This window comes from Malaclemys terrapin, chromosome 6, assembly GCF_027887155.1.
Source record: "Malaclemys terrapin pileata isolate rMalTer1 chromosome 6, rMalTer1.hap1, whole genome shotgun sequence".
Lineage (NCBI taxonomy): Eukaryota > Metazoa > Chordata > Testudines > Emydidae > Malaclemys > Malaclemys terrapin.
This window is the reverse complement of record NC_071510.1, coordinates 134224804-134242902: the sequence shown is the minus strand read 5'-3', so window position 1 is coordinate 134242902 and position 18099 is coordinate 134224804. Positions and strand designations below refer to the sequence as shown.

At 49.6% G+C, this 18099-nt stretch overlaps 1 protein-coding gene across 1 annotated transcript in view; it reads left to right on the top strand.

Moving 5' to 3' along the window:
• Nucleotides 1-18099, top strand: part of LOC128839162 (myosin-IIIb-like) — a 127541-nt gene that overhangs the window by 30726 nt on the left and 78716 nt on the right. The window contains exons 10-13 of the mRNA XM_054031895.1: nt 6275-6391; nt 10533-10633; nt 11026-11112; nt 11345-11410. Of these exons, the coding sequence (XP_053887870.1) occupies nt 6275-6391; nt 10533-10633; nt 11026-11112; nt 11345-11410 (371 nt within the window). The remainder of the gene's footprint in view (nt 1-6274; nt 6392-10532; nt 10634-11025; nt 11113-11344; nt 11411-18099) is intronic.

The following is an 18099-nucleotide window of genomic DNA, read 5'->3' as shown; positions in this document are numbered from 1 at the left end:
CCGCATATGGTGGGGGGAGCTCAAAAACAGCCGCGGCCGCATCCCCGCCGTATGCGGCGACCGTATGAAAGCAGCAAGGGCGGAGCAAGCTGCAGGCGTCCGGGACGCCCGGGGTATGGAAAAAAGAGAGAGAGCGGCGCTGTGCCCAGAAAAACACGCGGTAGCGCAAACACGCCTCTTTCACCCGTCTGGCCCGCCCTTGTATCCTATTACCTCCTTCTCTGCCTCTCAGATCTCGCTCCTGAGGACTGCAGTGAAGCGGCACAGGCACGCATGTGCGAGATCTGAGAGGCAGAGAAGGAGGTAATAGGATACAAGGGCGGGCCAGACGGGTGAAAGAGGCGTGTTTGCGCTACCGCTCTGATAGTCTTGGAGACAGGGAGGGCTGGGCAGGCAGGGAGAGCTGACCAATCCAAGCAGGCTTTGTATACAACAACCAGCCAGTCGCCGGTAAGGTACATCGCTGTTGTATACTGGGTACCACATACAGTACAGCACCAGTATCTGTACCTGTTCATACAGGTATGCACCAGTACATACAGTACAGTATACAAATTTCCAACAGTCAAAACCCCATCATGGCTCCACCAGCAAGAAGAAAGAAATATGAAGCCAGTTTCAAACTTAAAGTTGTAAACTTTGCCATGGAACATAATAACTGCGCTGCTGCAAGACAATATGGAGTAACAGAAAAGATGGTTCGGGACTGGAAAGCAAATGAAAAAGCATTAAAGAGTATGCCAAGGGGTAAGTGTGCATTAAGAAGAGGCACCCCACATTGGCCAGAACTCGAAAAACATGTAGCAGACATGGTGAATGAGCATCGCCAAAACGGTTATGTAGTGACACGAAATAAAATACGTTTGTTTGCACTTCAGTGGGCCAAATCTAACCCAGATCACAGCAACAGATTTAAGGCCACTGTATCCTGGTGTACTAGATTCATGGGAAGGCATAATATGGTACTGAGGCAAAAGACGAAAATTGCCCAAAAATTACCTGCAGATCTTGATAGCAAAGTAAATAGTTTCCATCGATACGTAATACAACAGCGCACTAAACATGGCTATGCGTAGTATTGGAAATATGGATGAAACTCCAATTAATTTTGATATGGTTGGAAATAAAACTGTCCATCAAAAAGGTGAAAAAACAATTTTAATTAAAACAACAGGACATGAGAAGTCCAGTTTTACAGTGGTACTAGGATGCACAGCTGATGGCGCCAAACTGAGACCAATGATTATTTTTAAAAGAAAAACAATGCCGAAACTCAAGTTCCCTGTTGGTTGTTTTGTACATGTGAATGAAAAAGGCTGGATGGATGAAGAAGGGGTAAAGCTATGGCTTGATAATGTATGGAGCAGGCGACCAGGTGGACTTATTCAAAAATGTAGTCTACTGGTGTGGGATATGTTCAGGGCTCATTTAACTCCCAGCACCAAGCAAAGGCTTGCAAGACTAAACACAGATGTGGCAGTTATTCCTGCAGGATTGACATCGTTGGTACAGCCACTGGATGTGTGCCTAAACAAGCCATTTAAAGATCGCATTCGAGAACAGTGGAATGAATGGATGGTTAGCGGCGAAAAGTCATTCACAAAAGGAGGAAACATGCGTGCTCCACAGTTGGATGTTTTGTGCAAGTTTGTCATAAAAGCCTGGAATGATATTGATGCAGAAACAGTAATCAAGTCTTTCAAGAAGTGTGGCATATCAAATTCATTAGATGGTATGGAGGACGACTACTTGTGGCAAGATGAAGAGGAAACTGAAGCTGAGACCACACCATCTGATACGGAATTCGATCCATACGATGACTGCCTTACAAATGTATCACAAGATGTCATTGATGTACTTATGATATCCGATGACGAACAGGAGGATTTTGAAGGCTTTTAAAGGGAAACTGTCATGCCAGCAAAACCTGTAAAAATACCATAGCTTGCAGTTATGATGGGCGTTGCTAACTCGCCAGGGACTTGCCCGGCACTTGCTCTCTCTCTATTGTTTGTTATCTTCCTCCTATCATCATCAGTTCCAGTTTGGTTGACAGCTTAGAAAACAAACAGCATGGCAGCTCCCATGGGTTTATTGTCTTATCCTTCCTTTCAGCTTTAGAGTGAATTAGGAAAAGTTTAATCCACTTGCACTGTTTTATGTTTACATGTTTGATGACAAACAGCCTTATGTTTATAAGTGACAGTTTTCTTGCTAAGTACCTGCATGTCATAAGCATTTGAATTAAAATTACCATATTGAAATCAAATCTGATGTTTTTTTTAATTTTTATTTGGTGTGCGTTGGAAGAGGGGTAGTCTTATACGGAGAGTATATCCCAAACTCTATATTTTAACTGGAAAAGTTGGGGGTCGTCTTATACGCCCAGTCGTCTTATACGCCGGAAAATACGGTATTTTATTATTGAGTTTTTCTACTTTTACAGTCTCTCTCATCTCCTGGAACGTTTCACAGTCCTCATCACCATTCTGGTCAGGTGGTCGGTAGTGTATTCTTACCCAGGCAAGAATTGAGGTGATGTAGGTGGGAAGGGGGATGTGCTTCAAAGAACTTGTGCCATCTGTAACTTCATTCACTATCCAGCATGTCTGCCCTCAGACTAAGCTCCAGCCTAAGGGTGATAAACTCACTTCCATCTGCAACTGCTACAGAGCTTTATCACATGCAGGTTCAGATGTTGCAGTTCATTATACACCTCTACCCGGATATAACACAATACACAAATGGGATAGAACGCAGTAAAGCAATACTCCCGGGGGGGGGGGGCGGGGCAGAGCTGCGCACTCCGGCGGATCAAAGCAAGTTCAATATAATGCGGTTCACCTATAACGCGGTAAGATTTTTTGACTCCCGAGGACAGCGTTATAGCTGGGTAGAGATGTATCTTAAGACACATCAGTCCCCGAGGGAGCTCCAATTGGTACAAAACGCGACATGAACACATCACCTCTATCTCTGTACTAGCTCCCCCCATAAGCCCTCCATGGGATCAGCCCTGGTTCCCTGAGAGACATCCCTGCTTTTGCAGCCAGGACCTCCCATAGCTATGGTCTGCAAACACAGTTAACCCACCTCAGTAGGGAAGGGCTTGTGAATGCAGGAGACAGAGCTGCCAAAGGTCCCAGACCTAGAAAATGAAACTCTGCAATAGGAGAGGAGATCATCGGCCTCATCATATTTTGAACTAAAACTCATCACATTGACATAACTTCCCCAATGTGTGACATGCACACAGAGCACAACCATCCCCCCTTGCTCATTCCCATATACACAAACCATTTGTTGTTTTGTTTAAGTCCCAGGAAAAGATTAAGGCTGTCTGCACTCCTAACTCCCCTTGGTCTTTGGGTTGCCCCTTAGTGCCTACTTTCAGCTCTTGCAACTTGCTCTGCCCTGCATGGAATCCATTATCTATGCCCTTCTAGACCAAAAGCAGGGTAGATACCTAGGTTCACAATCCATGTGTTGCAGATACTCCTCTACATTGAGTGCTTGCTCAACTGTCTCTCCAGAAATGGGAATTTGCTCGATGGCTTTTGCTTAAAAGCAATTTGTTTATTTAATAGAGTAAAAAGATGATTTACAAACAAAACAGATGTCTCTCCAGGTGAGGTTTAATCTTTTATATATGCTTACCACCCAGATGGTCTGTCTTCCGTTACCTTATAGATAGCATGTTTCTCTCTCTCTTTGTTAGGTTTTAGTTCATCATGCTTTGTGTGTGAGAGAGAGACAGACAGTCAGTCAGGCCTTAAGAAGCTAGCCCCTGTTTTGTCTCTGGAATCATTAACATATTCCCTGGGGATTGTATTCCCTCTCACCTAAACTAGTTTCCTTGGTCTGCTGGAGCTTCCAGGTGGGTCTTTGAGTGCTGTGTAATTGTTATTTGCACTCATAGGTGTGTTGCACCCTCACCAATGAGGAAGAAGTTAATTTTCCTCCTGCTGCTAAGGATCCCAGACACCCTGTGGAGCTTCAGAACGGGATGGGCAAACTTTTTGGCTCAAAGGCCATGTCTGAGTATAGAAATTGTATGGTGGGTCATGAATGCTCACAAAATTGGGGTTGGGGTGCAGGAGGGGGTGCGGGCTCTGGCTGGGGGTGCAGGCTGTGGGGTGGGGCCAGAAATGAGGAGTTCAGGGTGCAGGAGGGGGCATGGGAGGAGATCGGAGTGCAGGCTCCAGGTGGCGCTTACCAGAAGCAGCGGCATATCCTCCCTCTGGCTCCTACACGGAGGTGAGGCCAGCCGGCTCTGTGCATTGACCCATCCACAGGTGCCACCCCTGCAGCTCCCATTGGCCGTGGTTCCCAGCAAGTGGGAGTTGCAGGGGCGGCGCTTGGGACGGGGGCAGCGTGCAGAATCCCCTGGCTGCCCCTAAACGTAGGAGCCAGAGGGGGGACATACTGCTGCTTCTGGGAGCTGCGGCACGCACGCACAGAGCAGCCCCCGACCTTGCTCCCTGGCTGGAGCGCGAGAGCTCGAGAGTTGGATTAAATCAGCTGGCAGGCCGGATGTGGCCCGCAGGCCGTAGTTTGCCACCCCCATCTTAGAACATAAGACAGAAAAATCAGATTTCAGCTACAGATCAAAATATACAATTAATACAGGGATATGTGGTTATTGTCACAAACTCTGTAAACTTATCAATTCTTTTTCGTCTTGGGAAGAGGAAGGGAAATACTATTATTATTTTGATTAGTAACAGAATGTTCCATTGATGGGGCCCATATAAATGCAGAGGGCTTGTCCACGTGACTGTTTAGTGTGCGGCAACTGGAGTGTAAACCTACAGCACTGTAGCCTGCCATGCACCATCCGGCTGTGTGGACCCTGCTATGGTGCACCAGCTGGTCTGCAGTGTACTTTGACCTCCTGCTGTTTGAAACAGCAATAGCAAAAGCAGGTGAGAGGTCAAGTGGGGGGATAAGGTTTAAAAATTATCCTTTGAGCATGTGTATTCATTATTTAAATAAGGGTGTTTGATAAGGCTTTCTATTAGAATGGCACATGTGTGTCTATGGGAATTCAGACCTGACTAAATGTTTACATCTTTCAATGCATAGGCACATTTGAATTGGGCAAACTTCTATAGGGAAGTCTATAGGACATGTGCAGGTGCTAGTCAAGTTCTCATGTGTTAAAAGTTAAGCATTTGTTTGTCAGTCGTGAGCTAGTTTCTTTCAGGAGCAGACCGGTGGCTCAAGGCCTTGGAAGCTGGGGTAGGCATTGTCTGTTCAACTCCTTAGTGTTTTGGGGAACTTAAAAGAGAACTGACTCGTATCTTGCACCAGTTTTTTCTACTCCCCCCCCAATCTGTAACAGTCTTTGGAGTTTTATATGTAGTAAGTGTGCCTGAAGCATGCACAGTGCTGTTGGGGAAGCGAGGGTTCCTGGTGCAAAGCACTGACAATTTGCCCAATGCTTAGTAGCATGTAAGAGGGAAATTCTGAGAGGATTATCATAATAGCGCACCACCGAGGAATGAGTGTCAGAAGCAGAGGTAATAGTATCAAAATATAACCCATGTAAAGTGTTCTTTCCTTATACTCCCTCATAAGGAAAGAAATGAAACTCAGATATGTCTTTATTAAGAATAATTACATTAAAATAGATTGTTTTTAATGAACTTTTAAAATCCGAGAATTTCTAAATTACTGTTGCGTAAAAAAAAGAAACAGTTTGAGAGTTTGAAAGCTCCTGGTTCTGTCTACCAAACCTCCCTTCTCATGTCACTCCAGACAGTAAAATAGTTACTTTCTACCATGTAGGTTCATAGATGACATGGTGCTGACTTGCTCTCCTTCTCATTAGAATGACAGCAACGTTTCTAAGCATGCTCAGTTGATATAGTCCTGCAGCCCAACCAGCGTGGGTCCTGCCATTGTTCTCTCGTTGAAGTCTGGAGTGCTGGTGGATGGTATGAATGCTGTGTGAGGGTTTCTACAGTTTAATCAAAAGTTCAGGAGTCTGCGGAAGAACCATCCAAATTTCCAAATAATATTCAAAGGCCCTAGTGCTCAAGGACTACAGTGTCAGACGTCATATGTACAAAGAGAACGCATCATCCTTGGTGACAGAAGGGTGAAGGGAGTTTCTATGCCAAAAATCTTGGGGGAATTATTCTAAAAAATGGAGAGACTCTTCAACAGATCAGAGGGGTAGCCGTGTCCTAGAAGGAAGCTTCGAAGCTCTTTGAGGGGAAGGAGCACCTGTGGCTAGGTGATCATCTTTCTTTACTGTCTGGCTGTGCAGATGCCCGGGACTCCATTGCTAAGGTGGCATATGGCCGTGTGTTTGGTTGGATTGTCCGCAAAATCAACGAACTGCTGTCTGAGAATGTGGATCCTGAGGTGGAGCTGAGGGAGATTGGTGAGTCCCAACTATTTTTTTGCTCCTGTCAGCCCCCTGAATGCACATGCCACAGTCAGGGCTGGCTTAACTTTTTATTGGCCCGGCGCCAAACATATTTGTGGGCCCCCCGGGAAATGATTGTAAAGGGGCCCGGGGCTAAAAGCACAGTGGGGCAGGAGCTAGGGTTGGTCTCTGGAGCAAGGGAGGGGTCAGGGGTAAACTGCAAGCGCAGCAGGGCTGGGGAGGGGGTAAACAGGATCCCCCCCACCCCTGCCCACATAGAGCGGGTACCTACCTGGTTCTAGCCCATTCTCTTTGTCTCTCTCTGCATTGAGCTTCCCCTCCTCCCACAGCAGCGGGACAGGTTCTCTTCCAGCCCTCTGGGGTGGGTGTTGTGAGTGGGAGGAGCAGAGGCTAATGTGGTTACTCCTATAACCGGACATTTGGTTTCCAGTCAGCACTGCTAACTCGGGTCCTGTTTTCTACTGGAGTTTCCAGTCTAAAACTGGATACTCGGCAACAGGGCTGCCAGAAAAGCCTGAGGTGGGCGGGAGAGGGGCAAGCAATCATTTTTAAAAGTAAGAGGGCTAAGCCTTAAGGGGGGGGCAAGTGGTGGGGGGGCTAGGGAGTGGAGAGGAGCTAGTGGGCAGGGCCATGTCTGCTGTACTGCACAGGTAGGTTGGAGACTGGGGATCAGCTCAGTATCCCCAGCCCAGGTCATGTGACAGCCAGTGGTGGATTTAGAGTTAGTGGGGCCCCCTAGCCCTGTGCTCAGCTTCATTTTTGGGGCTCCTCCTTGGGACCCAGCCAAGAAAAAGAACATTCTCTCTTATCTCCCCCTGCCCCCGTTTTTCATTCTTTTTTCCTTCATCCTCCTCCTATAAATAACAGCAAGTACATGAAAATAAAATGAGGTACCTTGATTGTTCTTGTCATCTAACTTATTTTTCTACAGACCACTTGAAAATCACGGAGGGTTTCGACGGACCACTTAATGATCTTTCCAAATATTGTAAAAAAATATTGGGTTGCGGGGTCTGGCCAGGATCTAGGGCGAGGGAGGTTGGGGTGTGGAGCGCTTACCTGGGGCAGCTCCTGTTTGGTTCTCAGGATGGGGCTGGAGGTGTGTGAGGGGGGCGCAGGAGTCAGGGCAGGGGGCTGGAGGTGTGTGAGGGGGGCGCAGGAGTCAGGGCAGGGGGCTGGAGGTGTGTGAGGGGGGCGCAGGAGTCAGGGCAGGGGGCTGGAGGTGTGTGAGGGGGGCTGCAGGAGTCAGGGCAGGGGGCTGGAGGTGTGTGAGGGGGGCTGCAGGAGTCAGGGCAGGGGGCTGGAGGTGTGTGAGGGGGGCTGCAGGAGTCAGGGCAGGGGGCTGGAGGTGTGTGAGGGGGGCTGCAGGAGTCAGGGCAGGGGGCTGGAGGTGTGTGAGGGGGGCTGCAGGAGTCAGGGCAGGGGGCTGGAGGTGTGTGAGGGGGGCTGCAGGAGTCAGGGCAGGGGGCTGGAGGTGTGTGAGGGGGGCTGCAGGAGTCAGGGCAGGGGGCTGGAGGTGTGTGAGGGGGGCTGCAGGAGTCAGGGCAGGGGGCTGGAGGTGTGTGAGGGGGGCTGCAGGAGTCAGGGCAGGGGGCTGGAGGTGTGTGAGGGGGGCGCAGGAGTCAGGGCAGGGGGCTGGAGGTGTGTGAGGGGGGATGCAGGAGTCAGGGCAGGGGGCTGGAGGTGTGTGAGGGGGGATGCAGGAGTCAGGGCAGGGGGCTGGAGGTGTGTGAGGGGGGATGCAGGAGTCAGGGCAGGGGGCTGGAGGTGTGTGAGGGGGGATGCAGGAGTCAGGGCAGGGGGCTGGAGGTGTGTGAGGGGGGATGCAGGAGTCAGGGCAGGGGGCTGGAGGTGTGTGAGGGGGGATGCAGGAGTCAGGGCAGGGGGCTGGAGGTGTGTGAGGGGGGATGCAGGAGTCAGGGCAGGGGGCTGGAGGTGTGTGAGGGGGGCGCAGGAGTCAGGGCAGGGGGCTGGAGGTGTGTGAGGGGGGCGCAGGAGTCAGGGCAGGGGGCTGGAGGTGTGTGAGGGGGGCGCAGGAGTCAGGGCAGGGGGCTGGAGGTGTGTGAGGGGGGCGCAGGAGTCAGGGCAGGGGGCTGGAGGTGTGTGAGGGGGGCGCAGGAGTCAGGGCAGGGGGCTGGAGGTGTGTGAGGGGGGATGCAGGAGTCAGGGCAGGGGGCTGGAGGTGTGTGAGGGGGGATGCAGGAGTCAGGGCAGGGGGCTGGAGGTGTGTGAGGGGGGATGCAGGAGTCAGGGCAGGGGGCTGGAGGTGTGTGAGGGGGGATGCAGGAGTCAGGGCAGGGGGCTGGAGGTGTGTGAGGGGGGATGCAGGAGTCAGGGCAGGGGGCTGGAGGTGTGTGAGGGGGGATGCAGGAGTCAGGGCAGGGGGCTGGAGGTGTGTGAGGGGGGATGCAGGAGTCAGGGCAGGGGGCTGGAGGTGTGTGAGGGGGGATGCAGGAGTCAGGGCAGGGGGCTGGAGGTGTGTGAGGGGGGATGCAGGAGTCAGGGCAGGGGGCTGGAGGTGTGTGAGGGGGGATGCAGGAGTCAGGGCAGGGGGCTGGAGGTGTGTGAGGGGGGATGCAGGAGTCAGGGCAGGGGGCTGGAGGTGTGTGAGGGGGGATGCAGGAGTCAGGGCAGGGGGCTGGAGGTGTGTGAGGGGGGCGCAGCAGTCAGGGCAGGGGGCTGGGGAGGTCTGGGGGGTGCAGGGGTCAGGGCTGGGTGTGTGTGAGGGGGGTGAGAGAGGTGCAGGGGGCTGAGGAGGTGTGAGGGGGGATGCAGGAGTCAGGGCAGGGGGCTGTGGAGGTGGGGGTGCGGGGGTCAGGGCAGGGGGCTGGAGGTGTGTGAGGGGGGTGAGAGAAAGGTGCAGGGGGCTGAGGAGGTGTGAGGGGGGATGCAGGAGTCAGGGCTGGGGAGGTCTGGGGGGTGCAGGGGTCAGGGCTGGGTGTGTGTGAGGGGGGTGAGAGAGGTGCAGGGGGCTGAGGAGGTGTGAGGGGGGATGCAGGAGTCAGGGCAGGGGGCTGTGGAGGTGGGGGTGCGGGGGTCAGGGCAGGGGGCTGGAGGTGTGTGAGGGGGTGCTGAGGAAGTGTGAGGGGAGTGCAGGGTCAGGGCTGGGGGTGTGTGAGGAGGTGCAGGGGGCTGGCGAAGTGTGAGGGGGTGCAGGGGTCAGGGCGGGGGGCTGGGGGTGTATGGGGGGGTAGGGTGGGCAGAGGGTTGAGGGGGTGGGCTGGGGTTGTGGGGGTGCTCATGCATGGGGCTGGAGGGGGTATTCCCCAATTCCAGCCCCTTCCCCAAGGTCTCGCCCCCACCTCTTCTCCTTCCCGGAGCGTGCTGCTTCCCCCTCCCTCCTGCCAACAGCTGATCAGCGGCAGGGGGAGGGGAGGGGACCTAGCACGCTGGGGGAAGAGGCAGGGGAGGAGCTTGGCTGCCAGCAGACCCTGCCCTACTGCAGCAGGAGCACCAGCAGCTGGCAGCATCAAGCTTCTGCCCCCACAGGAGAGAGCGGGGGGCGGAGAAGAGCGGGCCAGGGCCCCTTTCGACCGTGGGCCCGGCGCCATGGTAAATCTGGTACTTGCCACAGTCAAAAGGGCAAAGCACCATGGGGGAGGAGGTGTCTCTAGGACTGAAAACGGGGTTGTAATTCCAGGGAGATGGCGGCCTTGGGGAAGATTATTTTCACAGTGTCTCTGGGAGGCTCAGTCTGAAGAGGAAGCTGGCTGCACGGATGTAATTCTGGGGGAGAATGCAGTCTTTGCAATAGGGCAGGGCTTGTACTGGGGTCTGGATTGTTGCTGGGGGTCTCTCTAGAGTTCACTGGGATTTAGTTCTAGTATTGTTCTCTGTGAGGTGGGTCTCTGTGGGGTGGAGGGAGATGGGGTGTATCTGGCTGCGGGGATGGGGTTGGTGTGAGGGGAATGAGACGCAGTGCAGGGGTGTCATGGCAGCCTGTGGAAGAGGCATAATGCAGGGGGGGTCCCGCAAGGCCGAGTCTCTGAGAGGATGAGCGCTTGGTGTGAAGGCATGAGGCTCAGTGAGGGGGGTCTTTAGCTGCCAAAGTAGGGGGCTTAGTTCAAGGAATATTCAGCCACCCCATAGGTGAGTCTGCAGGGGTCTATGTTGAGGCTCATCTCCCTCCTTCCAGGGATCCTGGATATCTTTGGGTTTGAGAACTTTGTGGTGAATCGTTTTGAGCAGCTCTGCATAAACTTGGCCAATGAGCAGCTACAGCACTTCTTCAATTATGTGAGTTCCAGGTGTGACGTTTTCTGGCTGGCAGGGGGCTCCGCAGGGAGTTGGGAGAGCCATGGGAGGGCAGAATGGTGACCTCTCCTTGTACAGTAGGGCCCCCCCTGGGCTGGGGAAGCCCAGAGTGGTGATCCAGCCATGGGAGCAGAGTGGAGACCAGGAGCAGGTGCCTCCTCGTGCATGGGGGTTACCATTGGATGGTGGGCCTGGCACAGCGGGATTGCTCACAGCAGTGGTCTTGTCTTGGGGAGGTATACGAGTGCTGAGGCGGTTTGAAGCTGTGACTCTGCCTTTCACATAGCGTGTCGAGGGGAAGGATGCATGACTTGCTTGGCTGAAGGCTGTTGGTGCTGCTGGGAGCTCCAATTTTACTCTCTTCTGTGTCTCAGCATATTTTCCAACTGGAGCAGGCTGCGTACCAGGAGGAAGGGCTGCCCTGGGAGGCAATTACATTCAACAATAACAAACCCATTTTGGTGAGTGACCTAGACCTGGGTGAGGGAGAGACTCCTCTAGCCCCAGGCAGAGGCCCAAGGGAGGGAGAGAGGAAGTGCTGTATCCAGTGTTGGGAGGGTTAGGATCTGGGGAAAAGTTCCCTTGAAGGTGGGGGCAGAGAGTGTAGTGAGCAGACAGAGGGGAGATGAGATGATGGACTGCCTCCACTCCCGTTAGGTAAGGGGCTCATCTCTTTTCCTTCTCCTGCTGCAGGACCTGTTCCTGGCCAAGCCGCTGGGGCTGCTGTCTCTCCTGGATGAGCAGAGCGCATTCCCTCAGGTATGGCAATTGTGACTAGAGTGGTACAGGGACAAGCTGTGGATCAGAGAAGATGTTGTGGGGGTTGGTACAACAGATGAGTGAGGAGAATCATAGATTAGGGTTGGAAGAGACCTCAGGAGGTCATCTAGTCCAGTGGTCCCCAACGCGGTGCCCGTGGGCACCATGGCGACTATGTGCACCCGCTTACTGGCCGGCGGACGAGCATCCGCTGAAATGCCGCCGAGAAGCAGCGTCATCCAGAGGCGTCGCCACCTAAATGCCGCTGATGCCTCTGGATGACGCTGCTTCTCGGCGGCATTTTGGCGGATGCTCGTCCGCCGGCCACGGTCCTTGGTGGCTCGTCGTCTGGCGCCCGCCAGACAAAAAAGATTGGGGACTACTGATCTAGTCCAACCCCTTGCTCAAAGCAGGTCCAACCCTGTGTTCTAACTGAAATCAATATATTTGAAAACGTAGAAAAATATCCAAAAATATTTAATACATTTCAGTTGGTAGTCTATTGTTTAACAGTGTGATTAAAACTGCGATTAATCATGATTAATTATTTTTTTTTAGTTAATTGCGTGAGTTAACGGCCATTAATCGACAGCCCTAATAAAAACGTACCAGGAAATTCCATATAAACGCTCAAAAACCAGGAAATGGCCAACGTTAAGTTTTTATGTATAACGTTAACACGTGTCCTGTTTGTGCATATGCATTACGTTAGTCTTTAGTTATGTGATCAGGTACTGTTGTTTATGAATGACCAGTATCTCATCCAGTAAACAAGGCAGGGTGCACTCATTCAGCAGTGGCGATAAAAAAAAATTATAAATAATTACACTTAAACATTATTTAAAAACAAGTATTTCATTTTTATAAGGAAAACAACTCATTCTTCAAGAGCTTGGTTGTACATGCATTCCATGTGCCGAGACCAGAAGCTTTTCACTAGCCGTGTCCATTAGCTTATACATGCACCTGCTTACCCTCGTGCTCCCTTCTGAGGGTATAAAAGGTAGCACCAGCCATCTGCCACTCCAATTCCTCCCGGTCCTTGGCCTGAGATGGAGTGAGCTGTATCTGTAGCCAGTTGAGATGGCTAATTATTTGGTTTTGTGTGTATTGTTATTTATAGATAAGTATATGTATTTATTTATATTTAGGAAACTGTTACCTACAGTAGAAAGTAAGTGCAAAGGGGGATCATTTTTCAGGGCTTAACTCCCCCACTCATCTCCCTCCTGAAGGACAGGTTCCTAATGTGCCCAGATCGCTTGGATTTAAAAACTGTGGTCTGCCTCAGACTGCTTCTTATGAAGGACGACCACGACACCTGCCTCTGCTCCTAGGACAGACTCTTATTACTTCTAACTGTGGTGTCTGCTGCATGTTGTTGCATAGGATGATGCAATCCAGAGAGAGCTGGATTAAAATGTTTCTAATGGACAGGTCCATAAGGGCAGACTGGGACTAAGGCTTGGGGGACCCTCTGTACACCAGCTGCAGGAGTTTGGGAGTGCTCCATCAAGCTCAGTGTTGATTGGCTCCAAGGCTCCTTCTCTGAAATAGTTTTCAAAGGACACTGGTAAGACGCACTAGGAAAAGAGTGAGAAAGGGAAATTGAAGCATTCCCTTAAAGAGAAGAGGGATAAATCTCCCTCTAAGTCATCTTCAAAAAAGAGCCTGTCATCCCCATCTCATGAGACTCCCTGCCATGGCATGGGCATATCCAGCGCTCATAAGAACCGCGATCCTGGTTCTGTAACATTTAAGTCAGAGGGCCTGGCACCACCAACCGGCACCCAGTCTACTGGTGAAGAGCTCCCCATAGTACAGGATCATTCCATATTGACTGAATGGGTGCCGATGGTACCAACGGCCTTTGTATGGAGAGATGAATGCGCTTTGATTCAGAGTGCAACCTCAAAATTGCTGATATTGGCACAGAGCATGACACCTCTGGTACCAACGAGACAGAGGATGACAACAAATCTTCCATCAATGGCATTGATTCCATATACAGTAGCAAGCAATTTCACTGTCTGTCCAGAACCGGAATCCCCACTTCTTTAGGGGTAACCTCAAGCAGAACCAAGACTTGAGTCAGCACAGGCTACCATGTGGTTTCCTCCACCAGTACTGTCTATGAGTCAAGCTAGATCACAATCCTCTCTGGTATTGATGGCACTGCCATTTGATTCAGAGGACTCATACCCATCTTCTGAATCCATTGCCAATGGAACTATGTCACGGGAATACCCGCAGAAACCACGCTCACAAGAATCATAGAATATCAGGGTTGGAAGGGACCTCAGGAGGTCATCTAGTCTAACCCCCTGCTCAAAGCAGGACTAATCCCCAACTAAATCATCCCAGCCAGGATGTGAGTCCAAATAGTGTCTAGGCTGTTGTGAGCATTGCTACTTTCTCTCACTTAGGAACGGTCAAACGCAGGGTATGTCACAGGGTGACTGGCCCCTTTACAAGGAAGCAGGGTTCAGTGCACCTGGACCAAAGACTTAAGGAGGCTCCTGAGCCCCATAAAGGGGGGACAGATGCAGGTGGTTGTTAGTGGATTCCTGCAGACGCTGCAGGGAGTGAGAAGGCTCCTGCAGGGCCTTGAATCAACCGGTGGAGAATGCCAAACTCCAGGCAAGAGGCATTTGGGAAGAAGACAGACCCTCAGGGAGGAGGGTCTGGGACCAGCTGAAACTGGGATAAAGACTTCTTAAGCTTGAGTTTTCTTTTGAAAGACTTTATGCAGGACTTAATAAATTGGACTCCATAAGGACATTAAGTGACTAGATCTCTACAGGAGATAATTGTATTAATCACCGAACTTGCGGTTTAGGATTGTAAATTAGCAAGCACTCGTGACAAAATATGACTTTATTAATTACAGTGAATTTACAAAAAGAACAGGAGTACTTGTGGCACCTTTGAGACTAACAAATTTATTGTAGCATAAGCTTTCGTGGGCTATAGCTCACTTCATCGGATGCATGTAGTGGAAAATACAGAAGGAAGATATATATATACACAAGGAACATGAAACAATGGGTGTTACCATACACATTATAAGGAGAGTGAGCAGTTAAGGTGAACTGTTGTCAACAGGAGAGAAAAATAACTGTTTGTGGTGGTAATGAAAATGGCCCATTTCCAGCACTTGACAAGGAGATATAAGGAACTGGGAGGGGGGGCGGAAATAAGCATGGGGAAATAGTTTTACTTTGTGTAATGGCCCATCCACTCCCAGTCTTTATTCACACCTAATTTAATGGTGTCCAATTTGCAAATTAATTTCAATTCAGCAGTCTCTCGTTGGAGTCTGTTTTTGAAGTTTTTTTGTTGTAATAGTGTGACTTTTAGGTCTGTAATCGAGTGGCCAGGGAGGTTGAAGTGTTCTCCAACTGGCTTTTTAATGTTGTAATTCTTGACGTCTGATTTGCGTCCATTTATTCTTTCCAGTGGCACCTTAAAGACTAACAGATTTATTTGGGCATAAGCTTTTGTGGGTAAAAAACCCCACTTCTTCAGATGCATGGAGTGAAAATTATAGATATACTGGCACATGAAGAGAAAGGAGTTACCTTACAAGTGGAGAACCAGTGTTGACAAGGCCAATTCAGCCAGAGTGGATGTGGTCCACTCCCAATAATTGATGAGGAGGTGTCAACACCAAGAGAGGGAAAATTGCTTTTGTAGTGAGCCAGCCACTCTCAGTCCCTATTCAAGCCCAAATTAGTGGTGTTAAGTTTGCAAATGAACTGTACCTCTGCAGTTTCTCTTTAAAGTCTGTTTTTGAAGTTTTTTGTTGAAGGATGGCTACTTTTAAATCTGTTGTTGAATGTCCAGGAAGATTAGAGTGTTCTCCTACTGGTTTTTGTATGTTACCATTCCTGATGTCTGATTTGTGTCCATTTATTCTTGGACGTAGAGACTGTCTGGTTTGGCCAATGTACTTGGCAGAGGGGCATTGCTGGTGCACCTGATGGCATATATCACATTAGTAGATGTGCAGGTGAATGAGCCCCTGAAGGCGTGGCTGATGTGGTTGGGTCCCATGATGGTGTCACTAGAGTAGATATGGGGACAGAGTAGGCAATGGGGTTTGTTACAGGGCTTGGTTCCTGGTTTAGTGTTTCTGTGGTGTGGTGTGGTGCGTAGTTGCTGGTGAGTATTTGCTTCAGGTTGGGGGCTCTCTGTAAGCGAGGACTGGCCTGCCTCCCAAGGTCTGTGAGAGTGAGGGATCATTTTCCAGGATAGGTTGTAGGTTGTTGATGATGTGCTGGAGAGGTTTTAGCTAGGGGCTGTATGTGATGGCCAGTGGTGGTCTGTTGTTTTCCTTGTTGGGCCTGTCCTGTAGTAAGTGACTTCTGGGTACCTGTCTCGCTCTGGCAATCTGTTTCCTCACTTCCCCAGGTGGGTATTGTAGTTTTAAGAATGCTTGATAAAGATCTTGTAGGTGTTTGTCTCTGTCTGAGGGATTGGAGCAAATGTGGTTGTATCTTAGGGCTTGGCTGTAGACAATGGATCATGTGATGTGTCCTGGATGGAAGCTGGAGGCATGTAGGTAAGTATAGCGGCCAGTAGTTTCCAGTATAGGGTGGCGGTTATGTAACCATCGCTTATTTGCACTGTAGTGTCCAGGAAGTGGATCTCTTGTGTGGACTGGTCCAGAATGAGGTTCCCCACTGGTAAGGTAACTCCCTTCTCTTCATGTGCCAGTATATCTATCCCTGTATCTGTAATTTTCACTCCATGCATCTGAAGAAGTGAGGTTTTTTACCCACGAAAGCTTATGCCCAAATAAATCTGTTAGTCTGTAAAGTGCCACCGGACTCCTCGTTGTTTTTGTGGATACAGACTAACATGGCTACCCCTCTGATACGACTGGTCTACAATTTTTGAGAAGTCGTCTGCTTCAGAGATAAAATGTACTATTTATTATGTATTTTGATGTGCTGAATTCAAATATGATAATTAAAACAACTGATTGGCTACTGTTTCTAAGATATTTAAGTTTTTACATTTTATGTCTATGTATATTGTGTCGATAGTAGAGTTTTAATCATAAATTGTAAACCTAGGTCTTTTCATGTGTTTATGGTTGCTTTACATGATAATATTTCACCTGTCCTGTTTATGTAACACTTGAAAAATCAGCAAAAGGGTTATATAAATACAATTTATTATGAAACAAAAGGCAAAAAACTACTATGTACATAGTTTAGTCCTATTCAGTGTCTACTCGGCGCTTCTTGGCTTGTCTCTTGTATTCATTAAATGGAGCATCTCTTGTCACTGTCCAGCAATAGTCTGCAAGCATTGATGGGCTCCATTTGCTCTGATAGCATTTCTCCATTGTTGCAATGTCCTGGTGAAATCGCTCGCAGTGCTCGTCACTCATTGCTCCGCAGTTCGGTGGAAAAAAATCTAGATGAGTGCAAAAAATGTATCTTTAGTGACATGTTGCAACAAAGGCTTTTGTATGCCTTGAGGAGGTTTTCCACCCACAACCTGTAGTTGTCTGCCTTGTTGTTTCTGAGAAAATTTATTGCCACTAACTGGAAGGCTTTCCATGCCGTCTTTTCCTTGCCACGCAGTGCATGGTCAAATGCATCATCTCGAAGAAGTTCACGAATCTGAGGACCAACAAAGACACCTTCCTTTATCTTAGCTTCACTTAACCTTGGAAATTTTCCACGGAGGTACTTGAAAGCTGCTTGTGTTTTGTCAATGGCCTTGACAAAGTTCTTCATCAAACCCAGCTTGATGTGTAAGGGTGGTAACAAAATCTTCCTTGATTCAACAAGTGGTGGATGCTGAACACTTTTCCTCCCAGGCTCCAATGACTGTCGGAGTGGCCAATCTTTCTTGATGTAGTGGGAATCTCTTGCACGACTATCCCATTCGCAGGGAAAACAGCAGTACTTTGTGTATCCAGTCTGCAGACCAAGCAAGAGAACAACAACCTTCAAATCGCCACAAAGCTGCCACTGATGTTGGTCATAGTTTATGCACCTCAAAAGTTGTTTCATGTTGTCATAGGTTTCCTTCATATGGACTGCATGACCAACTGGAATTGATGGCAAAACATTGCCATTATGCAGTAAAACAGCTTTAAGACTCGTCTTCGATGAATCAATGAACAGTCTCCACTCATCTGGATCGTGAACGATGTTGAGGGCTGCCATCACACCATCAATGTTGTTGGAGGCTACAAGATCACCTTCCATGAAGAAGAATGGGACAAGATCCTTTTGACGGTCACGGAACCTGGAAACCCTAACATCACCTGCCAGGAGATTCCACTGCTGTAGTCTGGAGCCCAACAGTTCTGCCTTATTCTTGGGTAGTTCCAAATCCCTGACAAGGTCATTCAGTTCACCTTGTGTTATGAGGTGTGGTTCAGAGGAGGAGGATGGGAGAAAATGTGGGTCCTGTGACATTGATGGTTCAGGACCAGAAGTTTCATCCTCTTCCTCTTCCTCTTCCTCGTCTGACTCAAGTGAGAAGGACTGCCGGTTCCTGATGCACCAGAATTATTCTCCGTGGGGTACTGAGCGTGTAGCTGATGGAATGTTTGGATAATGCACAGTCCACTTTTTCTTCTTTGACACACCTTTCCCAACTGGAGGCACCATGCAGAAGTAATAATTGCTGGTATGATCTGTTGGCTCTCTCCAAATCATTGG